Source organism: Diuraphis noxia, unplaced genomic scaffold, assembly GCF_037042655.1.
Source record: "Diuraphis noxia isolate RWA-SAM2 unplaced genomic scaffold, SU_Dnox_SAM2 contig0001, whole genome shotgun sequence".
In the NCBI taxonomy this organism is placed as follows: Eukaryota; Metazoa; Arthropoda; class Insecta; order Hemiptera; family Aphididae; genus Diuraphis; species Diuraphis noxia.
Genome location: NW_028301711.1, coordinates 9,821,287 through 9,843,671, shown reverse-complemented (window position 1 = coordinate 9,843,671; position 22,385 = coordinate 9,821,287). Strand labels below are relative to the sequence as shown.

Here is a 22,385-nt window from a genome sequence, read left to right as displayed (position 1 = left end):
TCAACTGATGAACTACCTATTTGTTTATTTATTTTATTTTAATACGGGCCGCAGCCCAAAGTACAGAAAATAAATTTACATATTATAAGTGAATAGTAGACATAAAAATTAAAATAGAAAAAGAAATGAGACAAAAGAAAAGAATTACAAAACTAAACTTAAAAACTAAAAGACGGATCCTCATTAGCAATACGCATCATTCTATTTAGTGGTTTGTTTTGTGAATAATTTGTCGTACACAGCGGAATACTGAAAGGATAGGAAGAACGGACCTGGACACAGGGAATTTTAAAGTTTACTTTGGATGAGAAGTTCAGGACAGTCGATCGACCCATTTATGAGTTTGACTAGGAAGACCTTGTTAATGGTGATACTATTAAGGGATTTTTCGACAGAAGTAGTGAAATAAAATCTTCAATAAAACTAATAGTTAATATATCATTCTCAAAACTTTAAATTATTTAGCTTATTAGATTAGCTGCTAAACTAAATATTGCAGTTTTCTTTTAAAACAACAATTGCTTTCAAATTTTCTATAATTAACTGACAGTTTTTCCAACAACAATATTCCACTGTGTATCACACTGAGAAGTTTTTTTTTATATATTTTAACTTCTAATTTCCTCTACAGAGTGACAAGTGCTTTATTTTTAGTAGTATGAAAAAGGAGGTTATACAATGGTTCTATTATGTTGAAAACAGTACCTACTTTACGGTACCTACTTTATCAATCATAATTCCTATTAATGTAAAATAAATAATTTCAAAATAATTATTTTGAACCTAATCCTCGCTGAAAGTAAGTTTACCAATTCATCTTGAATTATATTACTGGTGAGATTTGTGTTAGTATACTTCACTTCAAATTTAAAGAACATCTTTACCATTATACTACACTTTTCTTAAAAATGTCCTACTCCATAAAATATGAATAAATATGTGTTATAATAAATTGTGAACACTTAATCATCTACATGGAAAACTTCAGTGGGGTCTGTTTTCTTAATGAATAAATAAAAAAAGTAGTTATTTGACTATTAATAATTGAAATCATAAGATAACCTAACTTAAATCTAGTTACACAGTAATTAATAATTAAAGGTTTCTTATTAATTTCATTACTCTAGACAAAATTTACAATCATGTCTATAATGAAAAAGTTTTAATTTGGGCTAGAGACTTCATGCCCTAAAAAATCTTAAAATATCACTAAATATACAATATACTCATAAAATATGTGCAATCACTTAGGACTTGAAAACTAATGTATTTTGACTAGCTACGCTATATATCACGGCCTTATAGTAACAAGAATGTACTGTTAAATTATCTCTTGAATTAACTTTGCCATATTTTTTAAAATGTATCTCTAAAAAAATTTGAAATGCATCTTTGCTCAAAAAATAGTATACATAAATAAAAACATACTTATCACTTTTCTTACTTGACCAACAAGTTTTAAAAATATGAAATCCATGAGTATGTTGGAAATTATTGGATAATGTTGTAGTTAAAATATTAAAATATATGCCAAACATTTTGAATTTCTATAACATTTTTTTGATCTTTTACCATTTGAGGATCTATTGCACTATGATCTTAGAATATATGAGTATACGCCCTGATAAATGATATTAAATTGTGAAATATTATTATAACTTTTTAACAATACGATTTTAAATTGTTAAAAACAATTAATATAATAATATACCCATTACTAATTGACACCATTCCCCGGATACACATTGTATACCAATAAATTCATATATTTTTCACATAATATACGCATTTCTTTATAAATATTGTTATGTGTATACTTTGTATAATTCCATAATGTACAATACACAACTGCCTAGAAATAATACAATATTAAAACACAATAGAACTACATAATACTTATGTTATTAGTTTATCATAAAATTATAATATTTCAGTAAATTGCACTATTAAAAATAATGATCAAAGGTTGACTGTTCATTGACTGTTTAGGACGTGATATTTTCAACTTAATGCTCTCCAATATAAAAAATATGTAAGATTTAACAATAAAATTGAATAACTAATTACAAAATAACTGTTTTTAATTTGTATATTAATTTTAAGTAATTTATAAACGTTATACACATATTTATACTTAATAGTTTGTAATTTATCACTCTCTACATCCAATACAAGCTCAGTTTAATAACAGTAAACATGACAATAAATTTACCGTCAAATAAAAAAAATTCTACAACCTTAATAATTAATTTAAAAAACAATTACAAATTTTAAATTGATATGCGGATGCTTCTGCTTCGATTCTTGAAAGTTTTATAAGGATATGTCTTTTATTAAAGGATTTAGGTTCTCCGTTCGATTTTAGATTTTGTCAAATGTTAACATTCTCCAACTGTTTTCAAAAAAATTGAGAAAAACAAAAAAAAAATGAGCAAAACCAGTTTTCGACCAAATCGGTTTTCTTATATGGTTGCAATTCAAAAACTAATCACTGTAAATACTTGAAATTTTTACCAAATGTTTATGTTAGTATTATCTATATACAGTTTAATTTTCAAAATGTTTTGACTTTTTTTGAGATATTTATAGACGACTGAAATTTTCAATTTGTCTAAGAATTTTTTTTTGAAGTGCCGGTAAAAAAATGTTGGACGACCAAAAAAACTTGAAAATTTAATACAAGGTTCTTTATGAGTTGTTCTTATTGTAGCTAAAAAGCGTTTACAGTTCAAAATTTTACGAAATCTGTCGAAAACGCGAAAATTTGCAAGTAATTTTGAAGTTGAAAAATCATAAATTTTTTGCGTTTATAACTAAGGATTAAAAATACAACACTAAGTTTTCCATAAGTTTTCCTTCAAGTAGCTATAGAGAAAACTCGAAGCATCATTAAAGGAAAAATTTTAAGTGCTTTTGAATTTTAAATTTTTACGAAATAGCGTAACAATAACGATTTATCCTCAAACGGTTTTAAATATTTGTTATTTTTCAAAAAGTATAAGTCGTAGATACTTGAAAATTTTATCAGTTATTTAGATTGGCATTTTCTTGACATGATTTAATTTTCAAAATATTTTGACTTTTTTTAGATATTTATAGACAACTGAAATTTTCAATTTTTATGAAAATTTTTTTGGCCCATTCAAAATACTTTGAAAATTTAATACAAAGTTCCTCATAAGTTATTCTTATAGTTATTAAAAAATTATAAGAATACATACGCACAATTTTTTTTGTTAGCATTTGAAGTTCAAATTTGTGACAAGACGAGCATCGCACAGTAAGCTTGGGAAAACAATGCAAAGTGCATCGAAATCCCAACCCTAATTATAACGTAGTACCTATATTTTTATACCTATTTCATTTCTTAATAAACAGTTTGTCTTAGTAATTAGTAAATTTAATGATAATATTTATTGAATTAAACACTAATTTTTCTCCAGGAGGAGACAAGTTCATCCTCTTCCCCACGGCCATATAGACCTATATGGCCGTGCACTGCTCTATCAATTGTCGGCCCTAGTGCTCTATTGTCTATTATAATGGACTATAAATACGAATACAAATTATAATACCTAACCTAATCTAAATAGGTATCTAATGTCATTGTTTATAAGTTATAGAGTATTTATAATTGATGTCAATATGTTTATTTAAATTTTTTTTTAAATTTATGTTTATGTGATTTTCACGTATTTACAAATAATAGTTTGCGTCAGCGGTCAGCCGCAATGTTGAGAGGTAGTGTTGGTCGCTAAGGGTGTGGCCAAGGTGGATTATATATTATATATATATATCCACCTTGGGTGTAGCTTGTAGCTTTAGGTCTAACTTTAAACGTTCAATTTGTTCAACTTACTCTTTCATGATCCCTGTATAAAATACCGTGGGGGAAACGATAAAATATGGTAGTAAAATGAATATAACTTCATGTTGATGTTAGGCATCTGTCATCCGATCTACCACGATGTAGAGAAGATAAGGTGACACCAGTACACCACTTGTACATATTCCGGTCGCAAATTTTCTCAGCAGTATGGTAAGTAGTGCCACCATTCGCCTGAAGGCCGGTTTTTATATTGTGATTACATTGTTTTTAATGTAAAAAAATTAATAAAAATTATATAAATTTTTATCGTTTTCGATACTATTAGTTAAGAATTTAGGATATTAACCAACAACCAAGTAACAATTATTTGTAAGTAATTATTCTATTCAATTATGTACAATTTAATATAGATTTTATGAAGGAATTTTTATATTAAATGTATTATATATTTTAACAATTATATGTTACATTGTTATAATATGAGTTTAGATTGCTAAGTGCTTAGCTAAGTTTTTTTGTTTTTTATTTTTTTCTCACATACAAAATACATTCTGGAGTGTAAATAAAATGTTATTACCTATATTTTTGGTTAGTGCATTTACATATTCATGACACCCGAGTAATTTTATATTAAATTTGTCTGTCCTTAGCTCATCTAATATTAAAAATAATAAATTTTTTTTGTATTTTAGTTTTTGCAATAATTTAGCAAATGGCATCTTCGAGCTAAAACTAATAATAATAATTATTAATTAATATACAAATACATAATATATTAAACATATGTAAATTGTTTGCGTATTTATATTTATTATATATTTATATATTATTATATTACTTGGTAAATAATTTCATAGTTCTTTAGATGGTACAAGTAAATAACCAATTAGGTACCTAAATGAGAATTAAAAATATAATATTATCAATTTATAAGTATTAATAATTATTATTATGTATATTATATTATTATTTTAATTGATAATGAATTCAATTCTCTATTGTAGATCTATCTTTTCTACATCATACTTAATATTGAATTTTTTTTTCTTATATATTATAATATGGGTACCTACATAAAACATAAATATAATTAAGATTTTTTGTTTGGGTATTTGGGACTTGGATGTACCTACTTGGCCCAACTGGGGACTTGGGTTAGTAGGTAGTAGCAGTATATTTGAGCTTTTATTAGCAGTTTGAACTAGTACCAGTACCTTATATCTATAAATTGTACTAAATTGTACCTATTTACTAATTCCATTTTTGTGCATAATATATGTATCAATTAATAACTGAATATATAAATATCATACATTTTATTTAAATCAATATATTTGTACGATATGGCTGAATACTATATGTAGCCACAATCGGCTTTAATATTAATTAAGTTTGTATATTAAAACGCCTTTACGGCAGGAAGGCAGGCCACCCAAAATGCTGCACTACCAACCAGATAACTAATAAGGAATTGTGAAAAATAATATTATAATATAGTATAGTATGTTTAATAATAATTGAATTTGCCAACAGTAGAGTGTATAATTAAACAAGTGTAAATAATGTAATATATATAATAATTGAGCTTATGACAATAACAGTGTATAAGTAATAAATAAATGTAAATATGGTAAATAATAATATCAGGCCTCACAATGGCTCAGGTAGTAAGGAACAATATAATTTTAGTGAGAATAATTGGATAAAGTAAAAGCCTGTTGGCTATACAAAAAAAATCAAAACTATATAATATAACACAATTAATGGTCGACCAATACTCACAATGTGGCTTTGTCAGGTAATTCGCGCACCGGGTACGTAATAATAATTTAATACAATGAAAAATGACAGCCGCGTACGCGATTAGCTGGCCACAGCCACCAACGATGAATTCAACCACAAAAAAAAACACAGACGTGAACACAGCAGGAATGGATGACTACGAACACCACGACTCACAATGATTGGTGGCAACAATAATGACCACCCTAGACTGGGGAAATAAATATGAAAACATTGACAATATAAATTGTTCGAACGATATTTACCAACAACCAATTCATGAAATCACAGACAACGTGGCTTTCGACAGCAGACAACTAAATTGTGGACAAGAGTTGACGACACGGAGCTCTATACCGCAGCAACAAAACGAAAAAACAAAAAACCCAAGGTGAGCAGGTCCGTCACACGGTTTTAACGAACCGGTCCCGACGACGACATGAAGTACGAAACGAAAGCTCAGTACCACCTACACAAAAAAAACACGCGAACTTATGGATGACACTGAGGTGAATGACTTGAGAAAATGAATACATGAAAACATAACCGAATTTATTTCGACCGCACACACACGATACGAAATAACGAAACATTTTAAAACCAAAAAATGAGATAACGGCTGCACGCACGCACCGGGCAGTTATCACACAACAGCTGCTGTTGTCATTGTTGTCAACCACACCGCGGTGGCGCACGATACGAGCCGATACCTCAATACGAAATTCACAAAACGAAAAAACCCGCCAAACGAATACGATTCAAAAAACTATGTTGGCGACAACACCATATATTATTATAATGTTTATATAATAATTGGTACACGATTCCAAAACAATTGTGTATTTTAATAATCTATACAATATAACATAAAATATATTATTTTGGCATGCACATTATTGACATTTGAATAACAATTAAAATAAATAAAATTTAAATATAAAATAATCTACATTACGACTCGTATAAAAGTCGGCCTTCGTGCGAATGGTAGCGTACTCTGGTGATCAATTCTGAACTACCAAACTGCCGAGATTTTTTTCGTCAATATTGTAACATTGAAAGATACGAGAGTGGTGTCACCTTATCTTCTCTACTTCGTGGATACTACCCACGGTTTAAGATAGAATGGTTAAGCGACGAGGTCTGATATTTCGGCGGTAGAGTTTCTTATCAAAAATATGAAAAACTTACTTCCCCGTGGCGAGATCTCGGATCTACTAAATTACCACGATACTCTTGATATTCTTTAAATTCATTAAATAATAATAATAATTAATACTATATTATAATAATTAATTATTATTATATAGGACCTACTCCATAATACTTTATGATTGAAAACGTAGAAGAACTTTACAATGTAATTTTTTTTAACAAATGTCAATTTTATATTGGCATTTAATAGCTTTCCAATCTAATACCAACAGCTGCATCCTTTATCGCTGTTTATGTGTATGACTATTGCTATTTGCTATATACTATAGTATATTAACAGTTATACAGAATAAAATTCTATATATTATTTTCTATTTTGTGGTATGGCTAACTAGTAAATAGTAAAATGCCGTCTGGGATTATTGTTTTTGGTACCAACATTTAGTGATAGGCTATGTTGGCACTGGAAGCGCTAGTATCCAGTGAGTAAAAACATTTATTTGATAAGAAACTTTTCCGCCGCAATGTACCGTGGGATTGTATCTTAAACCACGGTCTTAGAATAAACTGTGATACTAACCGTGATACTACCATAGACCTTATACAAAACTACCCATAGATTATAAAGAATAATAATTATTATAAAAAAATATCTATGATTGTACCCATAGAAAAAGAATATATAATGATTGTACTTATAGCTTTTTGTTTATTGTTTTAAGTAATACGTTTAACTACCAAGTGTTTTGCTTGAAGCTTCCGCAATCTATAATACCTAGTCTATGTCTAAGCTTGGTAAGTGTAATTTTTTTGATAAATTATTTTTTAATATAAAATATGTAATGCTCAAAGAGCATATTTTCATTCCCATAAATAGACGAAATATATGATTCTGAGCGGATATGGACTGTCAGCCTATACTAGGTTCTTTGCATATTTTGTGATTTAATTGCTTTTAAAAGTACGAGACACCAGCGTTTGTTTTCTCCATCTTACAAAGGCGTAATATAGCAAATATAACACTCAGCAGATCATGTTTAGTTCCGTTAGTTTAAAAATTATAGTGAATTGACCTCCTATAAAATTTAAAGGCAAGAATATTATCTAGACAACCTCATAGGCTTTTTATCATATTTTAATTTTAATGCGAGTTATGAGTATTTTAAAATTGTAAATAGTTTTAACATCATAAATACTCATAACTCGCATTAAAATTAAAATATGATAAAAAACCTATGAGGTTGTCTAGATAATAATCTTACCTTTAAATTTTATTAGAGGTAAATTCATTCTAAATTTTAAACTAACAGAGGTACGCGTGTTCTTCTGAGCGTAAAAATAGTTACATCCTCTTAATACACAAATTTACATTAAAAAAAAAATAAATAAAAATTATTACTCGACCATTATCTTTATCAATTTGATTGACTGTAAATTTAATTGAAGGTCATTTATTTATAACATTACATTGTATTACATTTTAAATTAATTATAATTTGTATTGAAATATTTATGGTAACTATAGAATTATGTGTAGCTTTAATTCAAAGATCAATTCTTTCATCTTTATACACTAGAGCAGTGGTCTTCAACCTTTTTGGACTCGCGACCCACATTTTTAGGCCTACATTTTTCGCGACCCACGTAAGGTTTATAAAAAATCGAAAATTGCTTAATGCTTTGCAATAGGCATTATAAATAAAATGCTGTACAATCATACCAGTGTAATATGAAACATTATACCGTGATTTAATATTCATTATAATGTTATAGAATAGAACATTGAATAACAATAAATTATAAAATATTGTTGATACATAATACACAACATACGCTACTATTTTTAAACTGTATTTTCATTCATTAAATTTCTAAATTTAATTATTAAAAAATTATTTTTTTACCTTTTATAATTTTAAAAATTTTATTTTTATTTTAAAAAGAAGACTTATCGTGACCCAAATCTGGGTCGCGACCCACCGGTTGAAGACCACTGCACTAGAGAATAATAATAAAAATTAATTTATCTTATTTTATTTTAAATTTAAGATCATGGCCAATTTTAATGCCAATAAATACTTTTAATAAAAAAATTTCTTATGTAATAATAATAAATTTTAAATTTAATTTCATATTATTATTTATATATTAATTTTACGAGACAAGATGTTATTTGAGAAAGAACATTTCAAGGTTATTTTAGCTTTAATATTATAAGCCTAATTAAATTTAATATAATACTATTTATTATTTTTGGAATATTTTTATTCATTTAATTTAATTTTAGATTTTTTTACTTAATTCTTTAGCTCCTTCAGTTGAATTAGGAATAAATTGACCTTCTAAAAATATTAATTTTTTTAATCCTTTATTAATTCCATTATTAAATATAATTTTTTTTATTAACATCAAGATTTACTGTGATTTTAACTCATCCATACTTATTAAATATTTTTTATTTTTTTTAAATATATACTTTTTAATATTTTAAATATTAGAATGTAATCAAGTAAAATTTACATTTTCAGACTTAATCATTTCAACTAGCAACAGGTTTTCATAAATTACATTTAATTACTGGAAAAATCTTTCTAATTATTAATTTACTACTAATACTAAAATTACAATTTTCTTAGGTTCCACCTGTTTAATAAATCACAAATTTCCTTTTCTCTTAATTTTTATTAAATTGCATTTATATTCTTAATTTTTTATATTGAAATTTCAATTATTCTTCCAATAATCATAAATTTCAAAATTTCTAATATACTGTATTTCAATTTAATATTTATAATAATTTTTAGGTACTTGTTTGTTATTGCCCCGCCAGTACACCATATAAAATTTATCAACCCGCCATAATAGTTATCGTGTTTAGCTCGTGATTGATAATCTATTTTGGGAAATATTTTAGGAAAAACTACCCTTTGCAAGACATTTTATATCATACTAATATATAATATCAAATAATATATTAGTATTTCACTGGCTTTTGTTATTATATTACCTGCTTCGTTCAGACCAATATTAAATTACAATAATAAAATGTATTTTAGTGAATTACTTATGGTTGCTTTCAACAATGATAGAGGAATTCAATTTTTACAAAAAAATTAATGTTATTGAAGTGAGTGAAACTGGCCATATAATGATTATTAAGGGATCGTGATGGTGGTGTCAGAAAAGAAGTTGCCGGAAGAAAAAAGGTTTAAGAGTCTTATTTGACAGAATTTATGTGTAGAATACGTCTCTGAAAAAATGATGCATTTGAAACTATATTAAAAGATATTTCTGAGTTCTGGCCTTCTTTGTAAATTTATTTAATTTTTTTTTTTTTAATTTTAAATTATAATAAATTTTTAAAAATTTTTTTATTGTATTATAATCATTGACCTATTATAATAGGTCAATGATTATAATACATTTTATTTATGGCGGAGCGATAACAAACAAGAGTGGAGGGGAGATAAATTTTATACTGTGTACTGGCGGGGCGATAACAAACAAGTACCAATTTTTATATATATATATATTTATAAATTATTATTATTATTGTTTATTTTTATTTACTTATAATTTAAAGAATTATAGTTAACATTTAATACATTTAATTTGCTATTAAAAATTATATTATAATTTGTCTTAAATAAGATGTAAAACTTTACATACTAATTTTAATTTAATAATACATCATTAAAATCTTTATTTTATTAATTGAATTAGTTTAATACTGTTAATATTAATTTTAAAAGATTTAGAAAAAAATCTAACTATATTTTAAAGCATTTAATGTTGAATTTAATTAATAGTTTAAAATAGAAGGTTTTATTTGCAATATAAATATACACTAACAAAATAATATTAACAAAAAAAAAATACATTTTTATATGTAAAATAAATATTTTACTCTGATATCTCCAATATAATGCTCTTTATTATTAAGCTATTTATAATATTTAATAATCAAAAAATTAAAAATCATAAAAATAATAATGAAATATAAACCTTATAACTATTAAAAAAAATATATTCTGACTAAACTCAATTATTTAAAAAAAAAAAAAATTAAATATCTATTTAATTTTTATAAGCAATTTCTACTAATTTTTACAAAAACAAAATAAAGAAAACTATTTAATTAAATTTCATATTAATCTATAAAGTAATATACATAATAAATACAGAGATTATATAATTTATAGAAAATTAAAAATAATAAAAATAAAATTAGATTTATACGACTCTTGAAAATTTTAACTTCAATTGTTATAGAATAAAATCAAAATTACAAAAATATCAATCATATCAAAAAATAACATACTAAAACTAATTAATGATATACTCAACATTAAGATCTTTTTTTTCAAATTTAATTATTATTAAATAATTATAAAAAGAAAAATATATTACTATCACTAGTTACTAGTTGTGGACTGTTATAAAGTACCGTGAAATACTTGTAACTTTATGTTATTTCTATTTAAAAAAAATATGTATTGACAAAATATAGATTTAATTACATTCTAACAATTTCACTACAATTAATCTGGTTTTTGATATTTAAGGCTTAAACACACTAAAGACACACTGTATTTTTTTTACTAAAATACCACCCTGCAGATACTTGTTTCTAGATAATAAGTATAGAAGATGTTAATAAGTTCTTCAACTATCCAATACCAATAAAATAATATTATACCTAGTATAGACTATTAGACTATTCATTATTATTTAGTATAATCATATATTTATTTATATACTTTTACATTTTTCTCCATAGCAAAATTTATTGATTTTTGATGAATTGATGAAGACAAAAAATTGTTATACAGCCTACCTATTTTTTCAAATTTTAACAAAAATTTAATGATACATCTAAATAAATTACATATGCGTCTTGGTTTTTAAGTTTTTTTTTAAAGTTTTCCCTTCTTATAAATACAATTTTCTATAACTAAAGAAGACATATTATTATTTGTTAATTAGCAAACTAAGTTATCCTATTAAATATTAAAACAAGTATCTTTTCTTTGCCATGGATGATTTATAGAAAATTTGCCCCCGGATACTAGTTTATAATAGACGCCATGTGTGTATGTGACAAGATATCTGATAAGTCAAGCAGTCAACTATTGATGTCTAAAAAGATTAGGTTAGCTTTTTATGGTAATTAGATCTCTTTTTAAAAAATTATTAAAATTTAGCTCATTATTTAACAAAATTACTTATAAAATAATTAAAATAGTGATTTTTGAGTGAAATAAATAAATAACAAAGTTCCATTAACGTCACTTGAGTTAACGACACTAACTATATTGAACTTATTTATATTTAAAACATTCAATATTTTAGTCTAACTATTAGTTATTAAATTATACATAGGTAAATTGTATTCTATTTATAGAAATACAAATGTAAGCAATAAAAAATATGTACTAAAAATTAACCAATACATTTGTTGATTCTATTGCATTATATAAAAAAAAGTAAATGTTTAAAAATAATTAAATTAATTTTATTAATTTTTATTTCAGATTAAAATTTTAAATATGCAACATGCATATCGTCGAGTTAACTCTGATTCTGATGAAAGTTTGGATTGTTTTCCAAGAAAAAAAACTAAAATATCAGATATAAATGGACAATCATTTAATAAAGACATTTCAATTGACGAAGGTAATCAAAATTATGATGAAATGGAATGGGAAAATTATTTTGATCACAAAAGCCAAAATTTTAATAATAATCAGAATATATCTTCTGCAGTATCTGATGATGATGATGATTATAATGTTAATAACTATGAAGATAGTGAAATTGAAGATTATATACCTATTTTAGATAGCGTGTTTGAATTAGAAAAGTGTGTGAAAAATGAAACAAATTCTAATACTAGCGGTAATGAAAAAACTGAAGGTGAGTCTGTCAAAGATTTTGGTGGTGGTGCCAATGATTATATCAATGATGAAGAAAGAATGCCTAAAACTAATAAATGCATAGGTATAGATAATGATGAACTATATGATTTATTGGATGAATCATATAGAGACAAAAATAAAACCCACAATAAACACGATAAGATAACTGTTACTCAAGACGACTTTAAAGAATTTGAAAAAACTATATTAGAGGAAGTATGTAAAAATCATTTTGACATTTTGCCTGAAAATTGGATTGAAACAATTCATAAAAGTGGCATGCCTATTTATTTACACAAGAAAAGTAGAATTGTAACATTATCAAGACCTTATTTTTTGGGACCAGGAGATCCTAAATCACATTTAGCTCCATTGTCAGCAATTAGTTGTTTACAATATCAAAAAGGTCTTCAGAATAAAGAAATTATTAAAAATGAATCTGATTTTCAGGTTAGTAAGTTTGGAGATATGATTATACCAAATGCCAAAGTGGAGACTGCACAAGAAAATATAATTAAAGAATCTTTAACACATGCGGAATTATGGAAATATTGTCAATCACTATTTAAGTAAATTAATATTTATTATTTGTTTTAATAATCATTACAATTGTTCTGATTTAATCATTTTATTTTTGTGTAATGAATTTTAATAATACTTACCTTTCAGATTAAAATTTAAAGAAGTTAAATCTCCTAGTAATTCACCAGAAGAAAAAAATATGAAAACAGAAATTTCAAGAGGTACACTACAAAACACCAAAGAAAGACCTTCGCTTCCAGATAGTACTAAATTGATATCATTTCCAGTTCAAACTGAGGACGAAAATAAACGATATAATCGTCGTCGAGAATGGATGATGAATCCAAATGGTAAAAGTTATGTAAGCATATTACATGAATATTTACAACAAGCATTGAAAACCCAACCTTGGTATGAGTTTAAAGAACTTGAAAATAATGAAACCTCTTATTCCGCAACTGTTGTGCTTAATGATGTTAAATATGGTGTTGGTTTGGGTAATAGTAAAAAACAAGCAAAACTTAATGCTGCACAAGCCACTCTAGATATACTCATACCTGATATGAAAAATAAAATAGATTCAAATATCAAAAACCAATGTGATCCAGTAATATTTGACCAAATTAAAGTCACCGATCCCAGAGTTATAGAATTATGTGCTAAAACCACAGAACCTAGCCCATATGCTATGTTATTAGTGTGCTTGCAAAGAAATTTTGGTGAATGTGAAATAGGTATTGAGTATAAATTAAACAATCGTCGTAGGATGTTAAACCAATGCACAATGACGGTTGGTAAACACACAGCTTCTGTTGCTTGTAAAAATAAAAGAGATGGCAAACAAAAGGCTTCTCAAATAATACTGGGCTTATTACATCCGCATATTGATAACTGGGGTTCATTATTACGGCTTTACGGTAACAGGAGCATTAAAAATGCTAAAGAAAAAAAACAAGAAGAGCAAGAAATCACTCAACTCCAGAGTAAAGCTGCTGTAAATCAACCAAATTTTGCTATTCTAGATAAACTCAAAAAAGAAATGTTAAAAATTAGAGACCAAAGAAAATTAAAAGAAACTAATGAAATGTTAGGATTATCTCAGACTATGTTTGCTACTAAATGTCCATATACTATAGAAATTCCATCATCATTCACAAGTCCTAACTAATAAATAATTTTTACTTTTCTATATTTAATGAGTCTCTATTCTATTGAATTCTAAAGAACATATTATAGGCAACTTCTTATGCATTTAACAATTATTTTGAAAATTAAATCATGTCAATCTAAATAACTGATAAAATTTTAAAGTATCTACGACTTATACTTTTTGAAAAATAACAAATATTTAAAACCGTTTGAGGATAAATCGTTATTGTTACGCTATTTCGTAAAAATTTAAAATTCAAAAGCACTTAAAATTTTTCCTTTAATGATGCTTCGAGTTTTCTCTATAGCTACTTCTCTATAGCTAATCGTATTGTTAAAAAGTTATAATAATATTTCACAATTTAATATCATTTATCAGGGCGTATACTCATATATTCTAAGATCATAGTGCAATAGATCCTCAAATGGTAAAAGATCAAAAAAATGTTATAGAAATTCAAAATGTTTGGCATATATTTTAATATTTTAACTACAACATTATCCAATAATTTCCAACATACTCATGGATTTCATATTTTTAAAACTTGTTGGTCAAGTAAGAAAAGTGATAAGTATGTTTTTATTTATGTATACTATTTTTTGAGCAAAGATGCATTTCAAATTTTTTTAGAGATACATTTTAAAAAATATGGCAAAGTTAATTCAAGAGATAATTTAACAGTACATTCTTGTTACTATAAGGCCGTGATATATAGCGTAGCTAGTCAAAATACATTAGTTTTCAAGTCCTAAGTGATTGCACATATTTTATGAGTATATTGTATATTTAGTGATATTTTAAGATTTTTTAGGGCATGAAGTCTCTAGCCCAAATTAAAACTTTTTCATTATAGACATGATTGTAAATTTTGTCTAGAGTAATGAAATTAATAAGAAACCTTTAATTATTAATTACTGTGTAACTAGATTTAAGTTAGGTTATCTTATGATTTCAATTATTAATAGTCAAATAACTACTTTTTTTATTTATTCATTAAGAAAACAGACCCCACTGAAGTTTTCCATGTAGATGATTAAGTGTTCACAATTTATTATAACACATATTTATTCATATTTTATGGAGTAGGACATTTTTAAGAAAAGTGTAGTATAATGGTAAAGATGTTCTTTAAATTTGAAGTGAAGTATACTAACACAAATCTCACCAGTAATATAATTCAAGATGAATTGGTAAACTTACTTTCAGCGAGGATTAGGTTCAAAATAATTATTTTGAAATTATTTATTTTACATTAATAGGAATTATGTTTGATAAAGTAGGTACCGTAAAGTAGGTACTGTTTTCAACATAATAGAACCATTGTATAACCTCCTTTTTCATACTACTAAAAATAAAGCACTTGTCACTCTGTAGAGGAAATTAGAAGTTAAAATATATAAAAAAAAACTTCTCAGTGTGATACACAGTGGAATATTGTTGTTGGAAAAACTGTCAGTTAATTATAGAAAATTTGAAAGCAATTGTTGTTTTAAAAGAAAACTGCAATATTTAGTTTAGCAGCTAATCTAATAAGCTAAATAATTTAAAGTTTTGAGAATGATATATTAACTATTAGTTTTATTGAAGATTTTATTTCACTACTTCTGTCGAAAAATCCCTTAATAGTATCACCATTAACAAGGTCTAGTCAAACTCATAAATGGGTCGATCGACTGTCCTGAACTTCTCATCCAAAGTAAACTTTAAAATTCCCTGTGTCCAGGTCCGTTCTTCCTATCCTTTCAGTATTCCGCTGTGTACGACAAATTATTCACAAAACAAACCACTAAATAGAATGATGCGTATTGCTTATGAGGATCCGTCTTTTAGTTTTTAAGTTTAGTTTTGTAATTCTTTTCTTTTGTCTCATTTCTTTTTCTATTTTAATTTTTATGTCTACTATTCACTTATAATATGTAAATTTATTTTCTGTACTTTGGGCTGCGGCCCGTATTAAAATAAAATAAATAAACAAATAGGTAGTTCATCAGTTGAAAAATCTATAGTGTAAATTCTTAATTAATAATATTGGATTGTATAATTTTAAATTTAAATAAAATGTTTTCAACTGATAAAATCAGTCTTAAAATAATGACTGAAGCTATAGACAATTTCATTAGATTTAAAAAAGAGGGAATTGTTTATTAATCATTTAAAGTTGACTTCAGCATAAGAAACTTAGTATCAAAATTGAGCATTATTGAATTTATAAGTAATATGATATTATATGGGTTCAAAAGTAAATTTTTAATTGATAAATAGTACATATTGTAAGTTATTTTTATGATTTTATTACTTATAAATATCTATGATATAATGCTAGGTATTTTAATTCTTAAATAAATAAACTACATAGATACCTATGATAGAATATTTTATTTTATGTTGATGTAAAGTATAAAAATTACAATTATATAATATAACAAGATAATCTTAATTGGTCTGAATATTTTTTATTCATCGATTGGAATCCAATGATGAATTAACAAAGAACCCATTAATGCACATAGTTAGGGCGCACTAGACAAAAAACTAAAAATCACAAACAATATATAAATTAATGAAATTTTATTAAATATACAAATCAATTTTTTGTTTATCAATATTATTAATCAAAATCAAATCTCTTATACATAGACAATTTACTAAGACTACTATTACAAATACAACATTAAATAAAAAAAAATAAAAAGCATATTTTAACCAAATGTTGTAAAGTAATATTTAATTTTTTTATTTTAGTAAAATTGTCACGGACTGAAAACCAGTACCGTTAAAAAAAAACCTCGAAGAAAACATTGGAATACCGATAATCATTGAGCAAGCTTGTTATTTTACATGGATATTAAATAATAAATAAAAATGAAACTAAAATTAAATAATCCTAAATAGACATGGCGGCAATAACCAGACATCTTGCCAAAAAAAAGTTATAAATACCAAAATTTGAGCAAGGTTATTATATCAGGTTGTTTAATGCTAAGAAATTTTAAGAATATGAATTTCTTTCTCATTTTTTTTTTTTTTTATAATGATATATTAATGCTGAAAAGCTTTTTGTTCATCCTAAAAAAATATTTTAATTGGAAATGTATTGTTATTGCTGCCTCGCCATCATGTAATATTAAGATAATGGAAAAATTAACTATTATAAATAAAAATTACTATAGAAAAATATCTTCGGTTTGACAATAAGGTACTAAAATAAATTCATTATGATTAGACTTAGAGAAAGTACTGTTATAAAAATAATCAGAAAAATGAGTTCACATTCTACATTGATCTGATATACATATTATACCTTTTCAAATGATTGAATTAAATTAAATAAAAATTAAAAAGATACAAACTAAGCATGAAATTTAGACTTATGCAATTTCAACGAGTGAGAATCCTTAAATTTCATTGGACAATATTCACATTGTATAGGATTAATTTCAGGGTGTAAAGATTTAATATGACGAAGCAAGTTGCATTTTGTTATCATGATACTACACCAATTGCATTTAACAGTTTTTGATTTTAGATTTTGTTTAGGTTTATTCAAACGAGAGTGACGTCGTCTAGTATGTTGACCTAGGGATTGTTTTGAATCAAAATAAGTTTTACAATTGGAGCAATTCTGCGATTTATTTTGTTTTTCAATTTTGTCACCTGTGCTCTTAGTTATTTTTGTTTTACCATTAGACGTTTTAACACTTCTGTGTGATAGCAAGTGCTCTTCAAAGCTTGTCTTAGTTAATAAACATTTTTTTTGACATATATAACATATCACTTTTTTTGTTTTTGTTGCTTGGAATGAATATTTAACTTGTTGCGTGTAGTGAAATCTTATTGCAATCCTTATACTTTTCACTTCTGTTTTGAATATTTGAAACAATGTTTTGGGATTTTATTATGCTACCATTTTTGTTTTGATTTTCCTCTTTTTTTTTGTCTAATGTCAGTTTTCTTCTTGAAATTTTGCTTCTTTTAGAATGACATTTCATATGACCGTTTAATGCTGATTGAGATTTGAACGATTTAGTACACAAATTACATTGATGGAGCTCGAAACTACCCTTTGAAATGTTTTTACAACTATCAAGATGATTAAGAAATTACAATACACATACGTTTTGAGTCAAATTATTCGGCTAATTTTGTTGTACTGATGTTTCTGATTGGTTTGCTAATTTCGAGCTTGATGTAGAATTGTTGTTGTTCCTACTTGAATTTATTGACAAACTACTTCTTGAAGTAGTCGGTATTTCTTCAAAACTTGTGGATGGATTTGCCATGCATAGATAATTATCACAGTTATGCACATTCAAATGAGCACTAAGAGAAAATTTTGCATTGCAAACATCACAAACGTAAGGTTTACTTTTATGTTTTAAATTTTTATGGACTACAAATTTTTCAAAATTATCAAAATTAGCATGGCATATTTTGCAATCAAATTTTTTATTTCCGTTGACATTTTTCTTTGTGTTTGAATATGTAATAATCTCAGTTATAGTTGTTATTCGGGTTTCTTCAATTACATCAGTAGCTTCAACATTATTCCTGAATTCCCTCATAGAAGATCGCCATGTAGTATGTTCTATTCTAGTTCTTGAAGTTCTAAGTTACATAAATAAACAAAACAGAAACAATATCAGGTAATATAGTTAAAATATAAACAATTAGGTATTTAATACATTTAAATGTGAGCATTTAATAAAATTCACTACCTGAAGGTTTTTTCTGTGAAATATGAACTTAACTACCAGCTTATGCCACATATGTATTATTGGGACTCCAGACTATTAGTTTATATATAAAAGTATATTTTTTTTCTTTAAAAAATGGAATTCAAGTTAATTTTATTTCTGAAATCAAGGATTTAAAATATATACTATTGTAAAAAAAAAAATAATAATCGGAAATATCAAATATTATTTATTATTATTATTACAAATAATAATGGTTATAACATTGAATATTCAGAGAATATAACATTATAGTTATTATAACATAAAACTGCTTATTTGTATCCCTTATAATATGCTTGTGTACTCATTCTTAATACTAAATATTATATATTTATTCATTCATAGAATTGACTGCTGAATTAAATAATATTTAATATTAAATGTGAAGTTAATTCATTATATTCTAGTAATGAATTGACTTATTTTGTTGGATTTCAACATTGACTAAACAATAAAAGTATTAAAAGAACGCTACACAGGCATTTGTTTTCTCTTTTTACAAATGTACAACATGAACAATTTTATGAACACAATAATACATTTTACTGTTACTTATAAAATTAGAATGAATTTACCTATTTTAAAATTTAAAGGCAAGAATATTATATAATATGTTATCTCCGAAGACTTTATTGATATTTTTATTTTTATAGGAGTTATGAATAATTATGATCATTCTAAAATGTAGAAAAAAAAATTTTAAAAATTGTCACAACTTACTTAATAGTATAATATCAATATTTGTCATTCAAGTTTCCCTAGATAATGTTCTTGTCTTTAAATTTTATAAAAGTTAAATTTATTCAAATTTTAGAAATTACAGAGTAAAATGTGTTATTGAGAATGTAAAATTTACCATGTTTTATGTTTGTAAGACAGAGTACACAAATGATTGTATGGTGTCGTCTTTAAATATTTTTTAAATTATAAATTCATAAACTACAATGGATGCCACTTATAAGACACACAGATATAAGGTTCAGTCGTTTAATTGGCTTAAATTGTCTGGGACAGTTCATAGGTATCTATATACATTAAAAAAATTTGTCTAAAACGCTCAAATTTCATAAAAAGAAGATGGTAGAAATAAACATTTTTGGTTAAAATTTAGAAATAAATTTGTTTTCAAAAATAATATAATTTTGTTGATTATTGTTATTTAAAAGCAGCTTCCACTATATACATACAGTATTACAGCATGATAATTTGAACATAGAAATGAATAGTTTGTGGAGGTGTATCAACTAAACATATAGATTCTTAATTTTCTTTACCAGCAATAATATTAAAAAATATACAAAGTAATAGGTATTTGCGACAGTCCGTCTTAAATTGTTTAGCAGGACAAAAGTCCCTTGTAATAGACCCCCATCTTAATGCACAAAAATAAGATATTTTTTTGAAAATGTATGTCCAATATTATTTGGGTCTATGTTATTGATTAGGTATTCGTCTCTTAAAGTGTAGAGCATTAGTGAGGCTTATATAATTAGAGCTATTAGGAAATAAATTAAAAATGTAGTAGGTACCTTCTTAATGAAGGACTCGATTCAGGACATCAAAACCCTTTTTTAGAGCATTTGTAGGTACAATAAATAACATTTTGTTAGAATGTTTAAGACTGTGTAAGTATAAAAAATAAATTTAAATATTGACATACTTGTGTATCTCAATTTTTTTAACATCTTCCAGACACTCTTGTTGCGTTGATCCAGTAGGAGTATTTAACTCATTTAAGGATTCTGACGTATTCTTATTTTTATGATTCCTAAATCAACATAACAATAAAAATATAGTAAGCAAATCACACTTATTTAGGCATACATAATACATGGTATTATATTTTAGAAAATTGTACTCACAGGCCAGTATACTTTTCTATCTCTTCTTCAGTTAATCGTGTAAGTATAACACGAGGATATAAATTTAAACCAGTGAATTTCATAGACATTTTGGAGTATTACTGAAAATAGTAATAAATAGTAAGTACAGTAAGTGTTAGAATCACTTTATTATTAAAATGTCACAAACAAGTGCGTTATGATTAAAGCAATCACTGTCATAAAATTACTATCTATATAGATAAATCGACTGATTGATGATAACTACTCAGAAAAAAAATATTTACAATTAATATAATGTTACATAATTATGGGTGATACCGTGAAACATTAAAAATCAAATTAGGTAGTTCAAGTTATAGCATAAGTTTTATATGGGTGCATCTAATATATGTATTGGATTTGGTGTTGTACTATGGAATATTTGATGATAGTCACGACTTTATGAGCAATACATTTTGAACATTTGAATATTACACAATATTGTTGAAATTCTCACTTGTTAATCGTACTGTTTCTCAAGATGTATGCAATCGGACTATGGTAATTCCGAATTTCAGTTAAAACTTGATTTGTGAACGGTCGACGGTAAAGAACTGTACTTGAGTTCAACTATGTTCAATGGTCCAAGATAAATTAGATGGCGGCGATACTCGAACAACGAAAGGTAAACAACGGTGACTTAACAGGGCGAACAAGTGGTTTTGTTGAACGCGGTGTAACAAAAGATTCAGAAAGCCCGCGACCCGCGTCGTTGACGTCGACACTTCATGAAACTAGATGCTGCGGTGTGGAGAGGATACCCTACGCGCTTGACGGCGGTTTCCAAAGAACATATAAATAATAATAACAACAATTCTCATCAATCTTTAAGTTGGTTCATTATTGTAAAAATATAAAATGTTTATATTAAAAATTGAAATATTAATTTAATTAATACATTTAATTAATATTAACGCAGTGGCTATTTTCACGTCCTGTCCCCTGATTGGACGTAATATTAATACTGATAGTATAACTGATATCAACCACGGATATATATATATATATATATATATATATAGTCCGTGATATCAACTACCATAAATGATAAGTGCCATATTTTAAAAGTATCTTAGAGATATAATATAATAATATAACAACATTTCCCGCATAAATTTGAATATTAAAATAATATAATATAATTATTATATACTTATTTATATATAAGAGCAGTATACAAGTATACTATAGATTTGTATAGTACAGTCTTACTTGATTTTCAGCATTTACATAGTTGTCCATTTTGTGGAATTAAAAAAATGTAGGTATATAATAAATATGTCAATTGTGTAATAAAATAATAAAATTTATGACTAAGTCAGTTGTCAGTTGTGTAGTCGATGTATACTACAGTCTAAAAGTCATATAACTATAATCATCAAAACATCAATAAAAAGTCACTGGTAATTC

The 22,385-nt window shown here is 25.7% G+C and overlaps 1 protein-coding gene and 1 pseudogene across 1 annotated transcript; one reads left to right on the top strand and one right to left on the bottom strand.

Moving 5' to 3' along the window:
* The first annotated feature begins 7,351 nt into the window (after positions 1-7,351).
* On the top strand, positions 7,352-16,343 carry LOC107172166 (microprocessor complex subunit DGCR8-like). Its single transcript, XM_015522451.2, has 3 exons — positions 7,352-7,561; positions 12,301-13,253; positions 13,354-16,343. The coding sequence occupies exons 2-3, from the start codon at positions 12,316-12,318 to the stop codon at positions 14,372-14,374; spliced, it is 1,959 nt and encodes a 652-aa protein (XP_015377937.2). The 5' UTR covers positions 7,352-7,561; positions 12,301-12,315; the 3' UTR covers positions 14,375-16,343.
* A 1,362-nt stretch (positions 16,344-17,705) lies between these two features.
* LOC149059522 (uncharacterized) lies at positions 17,706-21,463 on the bottom strand (annotated as a pseudogene).
* Between the last annotated feature and the right edge of the window lie 922 nt (positions 21,464-22,385).